The sequence below is a fragment of the Triturus cristatus genome, chromosome 6 (genome assembly GCF_964204655.1).
Source record: "Triturus cristatus chromosome 6, aTriCri1.1, whole genome shotgun sequence".
Taxonomy (NCBI): domain Eukaryota; kingdom Metazoa; phylum Chordata; class Amphibia; order Caudata; family Salamandridae; genus Triturus; species Triturus cristatus.
The window spans coordinates 577,116,486-577,130,547 of NC_140589.1; the positions used below are offsets into that span (position 1 = coordinate 577,116,486).

The following is a 14,062-nucleotide window of genomic DNA, read 5'->3' on the forward strand; positions in this document are numbered from 1 at the left end:
TGCAAATCAGTCAGGACCCCGTTCCTTGTGGGAATAGTCCAGCCTGTACTGCCAAGCCAGGTCCTCCCTGGACCGGAACACAAATTGGAGCTATAGGGGCAGAGAACAGGTCATCCCCCACTCAAACGTTTCATACAACAAGTGACCTGTTCCCAAGGTGAAAGACCAGTCAAGCATCTATACCCTTAGTCTTATATTTAAGACAAACTATTGAGCATGTGGTTACACCATCAACGCTGCTTATGGGTATGATTTCACCTATTTAGAAAAAGAAAAGAAAAGAAGAAATTCATATGAGGTACAATTGTCTCATTGATCCCAAATGTCCCAATTGGTCCCAAATGGCCTCCCTGGACCGGAAACAAGTATCCTGTGACAGTTTCAGGGGATCACCCTTCATCAGCCAGGCTAGCTTGAATCCAGTGGTGCAGTTAGCACGGAACCCACGTCTGGGCATACCCTTCCCACTTAGGGTGACATATCCAAAAGAAACAATTGATGAACGGAATGCTGGACAATGCAAACATTAACCCCCAGTCACAAGGATCTGGGTTTAATCCATCATAATTTTTTTTTTTGCTCACCACACCACCCCAGTTTGGACCCAGCCATATGCAAATCAGTCTTGACCCTGTTCCTTGTGGGAACAGTCCAGCCCTGAATAAGCCGCAGCATACCACAAAGTGAATGCTTCTCCCTTCAGTTACGTGCTTTCTCCTGCTGAACATGGCCCATCAATGCCAGATTTCAAAGCCGGATCTTCAGCGCGTCCACGCCGTTCTTGAAGAAAGCTACTCCTTTCAGTTATGTGTTTTCTCCTGCGGAACTTTTGCTTTCCTGTTAGCACAAGTGTGCTTTTTCGGGAGATGCCTGGCTACTTGGTCACTATATTGAGTGGTAGATCGCTCTTTCAATTTAATTTGGATTTATGTGTTTTTAGGATTTCTCATGATTTTATTTGGAAAGATTTTATGTTGCCAGTAGGTGTATTCTCACATGTGGGGATGTGCGGCTCAGTAGGGGTTGCTGGACCCCGATTGGATTTTATTTTTCCATCACATTCTAGTTTTTAAACAATGTGATTGCGTTTAGTAGCTCTTCCCACATGCCCACGTGATGCTGGACTTGAAAGCTTGATCTACAGCGCGTCTGCGTGGAGAGGGCACGTCTGCACCTGTTCACGGATGGACCACACTCGGCACAAGCCCCCCTCTCGGTTTTGCTCCCTGTTTAGCTTCCTCCATTCGCTACTCACGAGACGACCTGCTTAGCATTAAACCTTTAGGTAAGCACTGCCCAGGACCCACAATGACTTTGTTCGACTGCTTAATTAAAACGTTATCTCTGCTGTGTAAATGTACCCAACTAATCTTAGGATGCAGGACTTATGTCCTTTCGAACCCTCATCACCAAACCCGTTACCTTAGTAAAGTAATTTAAATGCACACTCATTAACACCAGGTTGATTACAAAAAAACGCACTGGATTTTAAGGGCTCCCTAGATGCCCACTCGTTGAATAGGACTTTTGTCACTGAGACTTGGGCAGATGTTGCATTGGACCTTGGTATTCTATTGGGAAGTACCACATGGGTTTGCTATTTCCAGACTAGATAGCGTGGAGAAAAGGGGAGGGACTTAAACAATCATTTATATTGATTATCTCACAGCAACTTTCGGACTATTGCTGCCCACTCCCGACTATGAAGCATTTTCCTACAAAATAACTCTTACCAATCATTAGTCTTCCAATATGGTACTTATATCGGCCTCCGGGCCCGAGAGCGACTTAACTCATTTTAGTCTGTTGTGGGACATTAAAGTCAACTCTTCAGACTTTACTGTATATGAAGACTTACATTTTTACTTAGAAAACCTATGAGATACTGATTCTGTTCATTTGATAGATTTTACGGCAAGTTGGGGCCTTGCCCAATTATTAGACGGACCAACACATTAAGCGGGCAATTTTCTTGATGGTACCTTTACTGACAACACTTACCTTCAAATTACACTGGTTCTCCCATTATCTTGGTCAGACCATAGTGCAGTCATGTTTCAGCAAAAAATGGAGGCTAAAGAACCTAGGGTCCACCTTCAGGTGGGTCGCACAACAGGTCATCCTTCGCATAAAATAAATTCTGAGGCACTTAATTCTCACTTAGCCCAATCTACTCCTGAGATTACTGCAGATTTCGATGGTGCAACCAACAATTATCATCAATGGACTGATTCTAATCTTAATCTTCTCATTCCCTTTAAGGATATACAATAATAAAAGAACTCGGAGGCCAAAAACAAGCTTGTCGGAAGCCTGAGAGAATATGGAATACTCGATACGACCCTGGTGATTCCATATACAAGCAGGACATCCAAGTCTGAAAAGAAATGGTTTCAAAAGCTAAAACTTGCTACTTTACTTCTAAAATTAAATCTTCCTTAACTGTCCCTAAAGAACTTTTCGCAAACAGTTAGGAAACTGAGCAACTTGCCTTAACTCAAAAATAATAATGTGAATCTAGAGATTTGTAACTTGGTAGCTATTTTCTTTCAGAACAAGGTTCAAATAGTCTAGAATATGTTCCCATCAAACCAACAGACCAATGATCTAGGCGGAGCTGAGGATACGTCCTTAACTGCGGCTGAGGTTTCAGCCTCAAATAAATTTGATATGATAGATAATACTCCCAATGGCTTGTCTGTCCTCGTTAGACGTTCCATTAGCTAACTACGCCAGAAGAAGGTGTTCAGAATATTTAATCCCTGCCCTCCTAAAATCCTTCAGCTTACGCCAGATGCCATTGCCAGGCACCTGAGGGACATCTTTAATAAGATGTTCAGGGTAGGCTATTTTCCAACAGAATGGAAGAGGACCTCTATTCTTCCGCTATTAAAAAAAATCCAACCTGGATAGCAGTGACCCAAACAACTACAGGCCTATATCTCGACTTCCCTTCCCCGCTAAAATGGTAGACAAGGCTATCAATTCAGAGTTCACATTTTTCATCGATAACCATACACTTTTAGATGCTACACAATATGGCTTTAAAAGCCAACACAGCACTGAACTAGCCTTGTTCACTGCTTCTGAGGAAATAAGGCAAAAGCTGGATTCTGGTAGAAATGCTGCTTTAATCCGGTTCTATGACACAACCATGTATGCCTAAACCACGCGTTGCTTAACAACGCGGTAGTAAAAAAGAAATGAGTCTTAACCACGCTTTCAAATACCACGCAAGTCTATACAACAACTTGCCTGAGGGAAAGCGCAGACCTTTGCAGCAGTATAATTTACTATTCGAACTCAAGTGCGCGCAACAGTGGAGAAAGCATTGGACTTTAAAGTCCAATGCAACTTTACCTGAAGCATGTCATTGTAACAACATGTGTGGTAAAGAAATGCATGGTTAAGACGCATTTATTGCTCTGACGGCGTTTCAAAGGCAATGCGTGGTACGGCCATCGTTGCAATTACTGTTTTCCCTTTAATGCTATCAGACCTTTCTGCAGCTTTCGACATGATCAATAAGAAGACTGTGATTGACCATCTCTTTACCATTTGCATCATAGGTAAGGCTCTCAAGCTTCTTAAATCTTTTCTCTCAGAGAACAGTTTGTTGAGCTTAATGGCTTCAAATACCATCCCCGCCCCTTTTCTTTACCGTGCAGGGTCCCTCAAGACTCCTCCTCGAGTCCGACCCTTTTTAATCTGTATGTTACCCCCTTGGCCAATTTAATTAAATCGTTTGGCTTTTCAGTAGTGTCCTAAACAGAAGACACGCAAATAGTGGTGTCTGAGGCCAGCAATCCAGAGGATACAGCTTGTACATTTTAGGACTGCATGCGCCATATTGGAAAATGGATGTCAAGCAATTGCTTGAAATTAAATTCTTTCAAAACCGAAGTGTTGCTGTTTGGCAGAAGTGTGCCTTTGTAGTCTCCAAAGTGATGGCCTCAGAATCTGGGGGGAAGTTTCCACCCGAATTGCTGGGGTAAAAAAAAAAAAACTTGTCGTTTTCTTTGACGACAAGTTCTCCTTTGAAGGCCATGTTAAATCTATTACCTCTTCCAGTTTCTTCATGCTAAAAACACTCCGGAAAATGGTTCCTTTTATTCCACATGATTTACTGATATCAGTGCGGTCTACTCTCAATGTCAAATTGATTACTGCAGCGCGCTCTTCTCCAATTTTCAAAGACGTTTTGAAATAAACTGCAGATTATTCAGAACACGGCTGCCAGTCTTCTTCTGGCTATCCCTAAACATCAGTCAGTAGCCTATGCTCTCCCTTTAAAGCACTGGCTCTCTTTCAAAAAGCAGATCGATTTCAAGGTCCTCTGCATTGCTTTCAAAGCATACAGGGTTCAGGACCCGCGTATTTCAAACATCCCTTTCAGTGGTATGTCCCTTCTATATCGCTACGATCTTCATCTGCATTCCATTTTGAGTTCCCCAGAGTCGGAAGAGGTAACTGTAGTGGCAGAAGCTTTGTAGCCTGTACTGCCAAGTTATGGAACTTCATGCCGCCAGACCTTAAGAATAAATCTGTTCTTCCCTCTTTCTGCAATGCCTTTAAACCCTGGCTTTTTAACAAATAGTTTTAGTCTATTCCTCCTCTATAGCTTCAGTTCAGCTTACTTCTTCAGTGACTAGACACTCCCAGGTAGCAGAGCACTCTACAAAAATATATATTTTTAGGTCTTGCGCCTAGTGATGAAGTGCTTTTGTCCGGGGTTCCAAAACGGAGCCTGGAATTGCACAAGCTTGTGCGTGTGCTTTTCCTTTTGGCATCCGTGATAGACCTTTGCGTGCGTGTGTTTCTGAAAGACGGCACGCAATAGGCCAAAGGCGGGCGCATTGCTCCGCCCATGGCCTATTGGTGTCTGTTACGCGCACCAAAGGCCATGTGGTTTCAATTATCGTGCCCAGACACAGGCGCGATAATTGAAAACACATGTTTCGCTGGTGTGTTATTATTTTTACAATAGCGATCGCTATCGCAATCGCTTTCAGTGCCGCTTGTTCTTTTAGGAACAGGTTACCAAGATACTGTTTTGTATTGCTCTATTAAGGGCCTCTTGCCGCCCTTTTAACACCTCGGTACCTATTCTGTTGGGGACACGGTGTTCCTTTTCCTCTAAAAGCTTCATCTGCCGTTCATGAGATCTAAATGCCACGACATATTTCACAAATATGAACTTTCGAAGAAAACCGCCTTCTGCCTTCATGCCGGAGAGTGAAAATGATCTGTGATTCGTTGAAAATAGACCGGTCTGCAGAATGCTTCAAAAACAGGAAAACGCAGCAGGGCGGGGCGAGCATTCCCCACTCTCCCAAGATATTCTCTCTCCACCCCCGCATTAATAGCTCGCCTCCCTCGCACGCCGCAAACAGAATGACCATTTACCATTGATGGTTCCACGAAGTGAAAGCAGACTCAGGAATCGGTTAATTTTGAAGAGACCAAATATGGCGTCACCTCTACTATTTTGCGCTCTTTTCCCCCTCAAGGGCTTTCAGGCGCGCTGCTCATTAAACATCACCTCCTCTCAAGGCGACGCTTTGTCATCGCGCTATAGCCAGAGTGGGAGGACAGGCCAATTCCAAAATAAACATATACCGATGATGGCTGCCAGAGTAATGGCCTCATCGTGCTGCGCTGGGGAGGTTTGTGGTGGATTTGCGCCCTAGTAACAGTCTCTAGCTCTACAGGATTGGCTGAATCAGGGCCAGCTTTAGGGCAGTGTGACTGGGCGCTAACCTGTGGAGGGGGCGAGGACCGGGGGGGCGGGGCATGCTGCTGAAAGCAGTAACTTATGATTGGAGAGATGAGGGTCACATTTAGCCAGTGGTCTGAGAGAATCCGAGGAGGAGGTCTTAAGGGGACGTAAAAAATGATTGTCGCACTGGGCGCCACCAGCGCTAAAAACGGCCCTGGGTTGAATGAAAATTATTCATAAGAGGGGTACCCTAAGGGTCTCCTGTCTGGATGCTTAAGATGTGGGTCACTTGAAAATTTTCCTGAATGGCTTTAAACCCTTGCCCCCAGCTAAAGCCTTCCAAGCAGTCACACTATGAGGAATAACAAGCATTTGCAATGCAATAGGTCTCGCATTTAAATGAGTTTGAGCTATTGGCATTGTAAATGACAATGCGTTTTATTTAAATTTTGTTTTTTAAAACGTACATAAAAGGCATTGTCATTTACAATGGCAATAGCTTAAACTCGCGTAAATGCGAGACCTATTGCATTGCAAATGCTTGTTTTAAATGTTAGTATGGTAATTAGTTGTGAAATCTGGTGGGGATGATTTAATGGGAACCGACTCTAAATCAGTCTTGTCCTGTGGGTCTACACCATAATCTTCCCAGGGGATATCTACGCTAAGTGGATAGTCTGATGCGCCCCCCCCAAATATTTTGCTGGTGAATAGGGATCTACACTGCCTGCACTGGAACGTATGAAGTGTATAGGACAATACGATGGTAGCAAGTGCACTGGGGAGGTGTGTGGTACTGTTAATGGTGGGCGGTTGTGGGCTGGTGCCTTTGTGAATCATTGTTATCTTCTTTGGTGGCAACATTAAAGGATCCTCAAACTCCAGCCTTCTCCTTTTTGGAGTAGTGAGCTTTCCAGTTTTTGGGTTGACTGTCCTTTGCTCCGAGGCTTCTTTGTGTGTGCCTTGAGATTTTGCTTTCAGTTAAGGCTCCTTCGATGCCCAGGTTTTCAGTGTCGGCAGCTGCGTGGGTGAATCATGGCAACCGAAAGTCTTCACCGTCTCAACGCCGTACTTAGTTTTATAACTAGGAGCCCGATCAAGATGGGAGGGGCTCCTTATCCTTTCTCTGCTTCAAAGCCCTGCCTCTCTGTCGACCAGTACCACTTGGTTGTGGAGACCTGGGTGACAAACTGGGATGTTAGGTCAAAATGCTCAAGGGCTTGGCTCTGGCAAGTTCTCCAGACGGCGCTTGTGTTTAGAGGCATGAGTGCTCAAAGCCCTTGGAGTAGCCTTTGTCTTCACCCCTGATATCTTCTCTGGTTTGACAGCGAATTCCTTCTGGAAGGAGATAGACTGTTGACCTTCATTTCCGCTGGCCCCCGTGTTGACGTTGGAGTCTCTCAAGGCGATGAATGTCGGCTATCTTCCGTCTCGGCACGATAATCTTCTTCCTCCATGCAAATTGCCCACGCATTTGACTTTATAATGAGGACACCTTCGAAATGGGGTCTGCTCCATCATCCCTCCCGAACCATTCTCCTATGCAGGTGGAAGGAGCAGACTCTTTCTTGATGTTCAGTTGCTGAATCTTCAGCGACGATGCTTGCTTCTCTGAGCCTAAAAAGCCATAAAAGGGTACATCAAGGACAAGCTTTAATGGATGCGTCCAAGCCCAATGGCACAGAAAAACAAGGCCGATGACCATGCGCATTACTTACCAGAGGCGAAGTCACAGGACCTCGTGACTTGAAAAACTTCTTTGAAGAAAAACAAGTTACAAATATTCGAGCCCGACACTAGATGGCAGGACTATGCATAGCAGATGCATCTACAACCACACATGCTACAAATTAGCTATAAACATTAAGTCAAGGTTGAAAGGATGCAGTGGTACTAACTTACTCAACAGAAAGATCTATTAAAAAAAGAAAAAGCTATACATGTGATTCTCAGGTGCAGCAACGATTGAAATTGAATTTGAATTTGTATAGCGCATGGCTACCCTGAGGCCTCCCAGCGCTGAGGACTGACTCAGATGGATACAGGGCAGAGAATTTAAAGCAGGTCCTTGAAAAGGTAGGTTTTCAGGAGTTTTCGAAACGCTAACAGGTTCGGCTCCTTCCGAAGATTTAAAGGAAGGGTGTTCCAAAGGTTAGAGGCGTTGAAAGAGAAAGAGCGTCCGCCCCATCTTGTTCTTCGTATTTGTGCAGAAACAGCAAGATATGAGGAGCTAGAGCAGAGTTTCCTGGGTGGATGGTAAGGGGTAATGAAGGAATGGGTAATGACCGGGCCCTTCCTCCAGAAGGCCCTATGAGCCAAGCACATGGTTTTGAATTGTATCCTTGCCGTAATAGGGAGTCAATGAAGGCTCCTCAATGCAGGTTTGGCAGATTGCCTGCGAGGAATCTGGAGGAGCAAGCAAGCAGCACAGTTCTGGATCGTCAAAAGATTATGAATAGTAAAATGAGGGGAGCCCAGGTAGAGGGCGTTCCCATAATCCAGACGATAAGAGCTTAAAACATGATCCTTCTCGCCTGGAAGGAAAGGAGGGGGAGGATCTTAGGCAACATCCTCATTAGGCCATAGCAGGTAGCTGAGAGATTGGTTGGCTGATAGTTAAAGCTAAGAGAACAATCAAGCCACATACCAAGGCTCTTGATCTGGATATTTGGGTCTGGAGCAGGGCCAAGACAGTCAGGCCAGAGGAGGGCAGATTTTAAGGAGGGTGAGTTGCCGAGGAGCATAAGCTCCGTCTTATCCCCATTGAGCTTGAGGCATGAGAGTTCCATCCACTCAGCCACCACCTCTAGGCAAGGACCTAGGGAGCTAGATGACCTCTCGGGGTGGTGTAATGCCACCACGAGCGGAGTGTCATCTGCATAGGTGGTGATCGTTATGCCAAAGGGATGGACAATTTCGGCCAAGGGTCTCATATAGATATTAAAAAGCGTGGGGCTCAGGGACGAGCCCTGGGGGACCACCCAGCTAAGCGGCAACCGATTGGACATAACATCGTCTTCAAACACCTGGAAAAAGCAATCGCTGAGAAAGGACTGGAACCAGGTTAAAGCTGTGCCGGTCACTCCAAGATTCTTAAGTCGACAGGTCAAGATGTTATGATTGACAGTGTTGAATGCAGCACTAAGCTCGAGGAGGATGATCGCTGCCGTACCTCCCAGGTCCAGTATCTTCCTCACCTCCTCAGTTACTGCCAGAAGGGCAGTCTCCGTCCCTAGCTGAGGGCGAATGCCTGTTTGGGAGTAGTGGAGAAGGTTGTTAGACTCCGGGGACTCTACCAGCGTGGTATTAACGTGTTTCTCAAGCAGCTTACTCAGCCAGGGTAGGAGGGAGATGGGACGATAATTAGTTAAGTTGGACTGATCAAGGTTGGGTTTCTTTAGGAGGGCCTTCACCGGAGCACATTTCCAGGCAAGAGGGATCGTACCAGAGGAAATGGATGAGTTTAAGATGTTCAGAATTACGGGACGAGTGGTGTTGGCAACCAGAGTAAGAGGCTGTGGAGGAGCAGGATCAGTAGGAGAGCCCAAGATTACCTTGGGCTTGATCAGATCAAGTGAGTCTGAGTCCAAGAGAGGGAATTGCCCTAGCGAGAACTGAGATTAAGGGTGCAATTCAGCAGTCTGGAAAGCACCAGGATCATTCCAAGAAGCTGGAAAAGATGACTAAATATTTTGTATTTTTTTTTATGGAAAAAGTCCGCTAGGTTGTTACAACGAATAAGTGCCTCCCTCCGAGTTTGATGGTTTCTGTGGTAAGGTGGAAAGAGTTTTGGCAATTCGAAAGATCTCTTTAGGTGAATTTGCGGCTAGATTAATTTTCTCCTCATAGAAGGCAGCTTGGGCAGTTTTAATTCCTAACTTATATAGCCTAATTGCCTCTCTATACTCTGATTTCCTAGATTCTGAGTAGTTCTGCCTCCACCTTCTCTCTAACCTTCTGCATGCTTGTTTTAAATCTCTTAGTTTAGGGGAGAACCAGGGTGCCGTCTTTGATCTACATTTCTTGTGGGTGGATCTCTGAGGGAGGACTGAGTCAAGAGAGCTTATGATCCAGTGTTTAAAGTGATCATTGGTCAGATCAGGGTTAGAGTCACTGGCTGGTCTCGTAACCTCAAGAACTGAAGTCCATTGGTCAGTAGGGAGCTTAGACCAATTCCATTCCAACACTAGCATTGTGTTGGAAGAGAAGGTAGGTCCACGGATTTCCCACGTTAGGGGGATCAAGAAATGATCTGTCCAAGGGAGTGGATTTGGAGTCCCTACCACCAGCTCTCGTAGGTTACTGAAAACAGGGTCGAGAAGATGAACTTTGATGTGCGTAGATGTAAATCCTTTCTGGATGAGCTGAAGCGCTAAGAGATTCATTGATAACTCATTAGCCGAGTGATCAGCGGGATCATCTAGGTGAATGTTAAGATCCCCAAGCACGGTAAAATGTGATGGGGCTAGGGCCAAGTTAGCAACGGTGGTGGTGGTGAAGCCAGTAAGAAATTGCCCTACAGCCCAGGGGGCGATAAATTAGTAAGCCAGAGAAGATGTTTGTCGGAGAAAACTCTATAGAAAAGGCCAGGCTCTCACAATCCGATAGAGAGTCTGTAGTAGTCTGACAATTGAAGGTCTCTTTAAAGATAATAGCTAGACCCCCCCCCTGCCAATCTTACGATCAGCCCTGAGAATTAAATATAGCCCGGGGGGGAGGGTTTGAACAAGAACAGGATCCGCTTCGCCATGAAGCCATGTCTCGGTTAAGAAAAGAGTGTCCGGTTTTAGCTCTTCCAATAATAAAGCAAGCTCAGTTGAGTGTCTGGGGAGTGATCTGCAATTCAAAAGGAACATCCTTAAGGAGGAAGGGGTAGTAACAAAGTCCACAGTTTTATTGTGTGTCCGGAAGGGAAAATTACAGTGAGAACAGTGGGAGAGACCATTAGCAACGTTTATAGCATGCAAACAGTTTATATTGAGAGACCTTCTCATCCCGTGCAGAGTTTGTGGGCTAGAGCAGATAATATTTTCAGGGAAACTGCCAGGGGTTATGGCCCCTGGTCCCGGCCGGGCGCAGATGGGCTTGCCTTTGGCACGCCTTCGTTCATTGAAGTAGACTGCAAACAATATCCGTGCGAACTGTGCCATGCGATACCCTTTGCTGATAGTGCCAAAGACAATGAATATTATTCCCGAAAGTAGATCAACCCATTCTATCACCGGCAAGGCCACAGACACCACAGCCTTTCAAAGAGTGCCTTTGCAAGAGATGTATACATCAGCTGTTCAGACCTTACTGCATAGTTTTGTGACACACTTCTTTGGGGATTCTGATTAAAAAAAACTTGAGCCACATTTGCCTTTCCTGTCATGCAGACGTTTATCAGACATGGAACAGACATGCATTTTATCACAGAACCATACGTAACATACTACTAAATTGACGCCCACTGCTTGACGACAAACTTTCTGAAAGAACAGTACACAAGAGTTTCCAACCAATACTATAATAGGCATGAAGAATAAACACAACAGTTGCTAGTTATACCCCTTACTGTTGGAATGAAAAAGATGGCAAATTAGCTGCTTGATAAGTATTTGAGAATAGAACTGAACCCCATGCTGTACATTTTTAGATCCAGTCTGATATGTCAGAAAAGGACCAAGAATCAGTAAAATTATTATAGAAAGAAGACATTTGTCATACGGCATGCCAACAAATTAGTTGATTTAGAAATGTAAAAAAGTCACGATAACTTAGATCAAATAGGTACCAATTAAATAGTTAACATGAAATAAGCAATGTGGCTATGATAGTCAGACCAATGCGATTTCATTATTTTAAATTAATTTTTTTTTTAACAATACTTTTTATTAACAAACTCAGCATTACAATCACATTACAGATGAGGGATGAATCTGACGTCATGACTACACTAGGCAATAGGAATCATTACAGAATATAGCCCGGAAAGTCTAGGGCGAAGGGGATCCTCATTACATGTAGCAAGGGGAGTTTGACAAATATCCCCCCAGATAGGCATTCCACAAACCCCATATTCGAGTCCACTTCTTAAGGCACCCACGGGACACAAACACTGTTTTCTCCGGGAACATTGACCAGTCCAAGTCTCGCACTGTAGGCGGGAGTAGCACCCCCCACCGCTGAGCAATATTTCTCTTAGCAATCATAAACACCAAAGTAGCCCATTGTATCGTGTGGGTATTAAGATCATTCGGCACCCATATATTTAATAAGCATCTACGGGCTTCTAGTCGAAGCTGTGTGGACAAGACTGCATTAATGGTGTCGTGTATGAGGTGCCAGTAAGATTTTATGGATTCCCATGCCCAAATTATATGCATAAATTGGCCTTCTGGCCACACCCCCGTCTGCACTCACCCCCGTCCAGTCTCCCCATCTGCACCAGCTGAGGTCCAGTCACATACACCCTATGGAGGATTTTAAGCTGGACCAGTCGGAGGCGAGCAGGTATAGCGACTACGCTGGGCGAGGAAACGGCGTCCTGCCATTCCTCGTCGTCCATCTCAATACCATCTTTGGACCATTTCTCTCGAAGTGCGTGGAGAGGGTCTGGCATGTTATTGATGAGCTTTTTTGTATATCAGTGAGATAGTCCTGTCTGGGATGTGGCCGTCTAAAAGTCTATCTTCCAGTGGGGAGGATTCGGGAGGGGCAGTTCCACGCTGTAAGCAGGAGCTCAGGGTGTGCCTAACCTGTGTATAGCGGAAGAACTCTGAATCAGCCAAGTCATTTGCTTTTGCAGTGCCGAAAATGGTTTAACGTCTGTCTTGTCCCATAGGTCACCAATGAATGAGAGGCCTATTAGGTCCCAGTTGTCAAACCCCTTACTTTTCCACAAGCTACCCAGCCGTTCCGTGTCCCATAGAGGTGTCGCAAGTCTAAATCTTCGATCCCAACCCAGGCCCTTATAGGCTGCGTGCCACACATGTACCGAGTGCTTGGTGGGGCCCGTAAGTGGAAAACGTCACGGTTTCGAATAAATATTGTAGTTCCCACCAGAAAGCAACCATCTATCCATGTTATAACCTGGATCTTCGGGTCGGGCGTACATACCGTGGTTGATGGAGGCTAGGTGAGCCACCCAATAATACTTTTTAATATCGGGGAGGCTAATACCACCATCATACCAATTCAGGGAGAGTTTACCAAGAGCGATGCGTGGCTTTCCCTCCCACAAAAGATCTTTCTGGAGGCCCTCTATTTTATATTAATTTGCCTGGAAGCTCCTTAGTTTGAAAAACAAATTAGGTTGCTTGGGGCCCGAAAGAGTAACTGAACAACAAGTAACTTACAATGATTTTTAAGCTAGAAATGAGCATGTCAATTGTTTATCTATTAACACACAAACATGAATCAAGACACAGAAAACACGAAATAATTACCTTTAATAGAGACATGGCGCAGTCAATGTGTCCATAGAAGATACTTCTGTGCATGGGAGTCCATCCGGATTCCTTGTCTTTCACGTGAGGATCTGCTCCTCTCCTCTCCAACAGCCAGTCCAGTACAACTTTCTTACCACAGGAAGCAGCAATATGGAAGACATTTCGGCCAAAGTTATCCTTCAGTGTGGTAGCATTCCAGCAAAATGTAGCCAGAAAGGCCTTTATCTGGCTTTCACTTCCTCTGGTCACAACAGAAATAACATCTGTAGCATGCTGAAGGGAACGGCACTTTGGAGTGCACTCTGGTTCCAACGAGCCCATTCTCAAAAGGCCTTCACACCCTGTACAACTCAAGAACAGGGCAAGCAGGAACAAAGCATCCTCGGACACGATTACCCAGCTAACGGCACTACAGCGTAAGAACCTCCACTAACGACTGAGGCCTACCATAGCTGCAACATTTATCAACTTGTAATTATTGGATTTGGCACATAGTGTTTCAAACAATAAATATATACATATAAATCTATAAGGTATATGGCTCAGTGTTTAGAAAAATATAATTTATTATCAGTCCACGTTTATCAAATATTTTGTTTCTAGGAGCTGGGAAAAAAAAGTGATGGGGGTGGGGAGACCTCCTCCTCCACCCCCTACCCAAAAACGCCCTAATTTTAAACCTCCATGATTGCTTGGGATGTCTGTAAAGAAAAAAAAAAAAAGAGAAATATTAAAAAAATATTAAGAAGCAAAGTGCAATGCAAAAACAACTGAAGCATGTACGTTTGTAACACAGCCAGTTTGCCATTTATCAATTATGTTGATATAATGGTGCACAAGCAACAAACCTACAATCATCTTAGATAGAAGGAAACCAGCTTTGAGACAGACTGTTCATACACTAAACTAT

At 44.7% G+C, this 14,062-nt stretch overlaps 1 protein-coding gene across 4 annotated transcripts in view; it reads right to left on the bottom strand.

The window, feature by feature from the left end:
- Positions 1-14,062, bottom strand: part of IBTK (inhibitor of Bruton tyrosine kinase) — a 700,505-nt gene that overhangs the window by 605,427 nt on the left and 81,016 nt on the right. For all 4 annotated transcript variants that reach the window (XM_085611015.1, XM_085611017.1, XM_085611016.1 and 1 more), the window contains one exon: positions 13,150-13,853. In XM_085611015.1, the coding sequence (XP_085467141.1) occupies positions 13,150-13,473 (324 nt within the window). In that variant the 5' untranslated portion in view covers positions 13,474-13,853. The remainder of the gene's footprint in view (positions 1-13,149; positions 13,854-14,062) is intronic.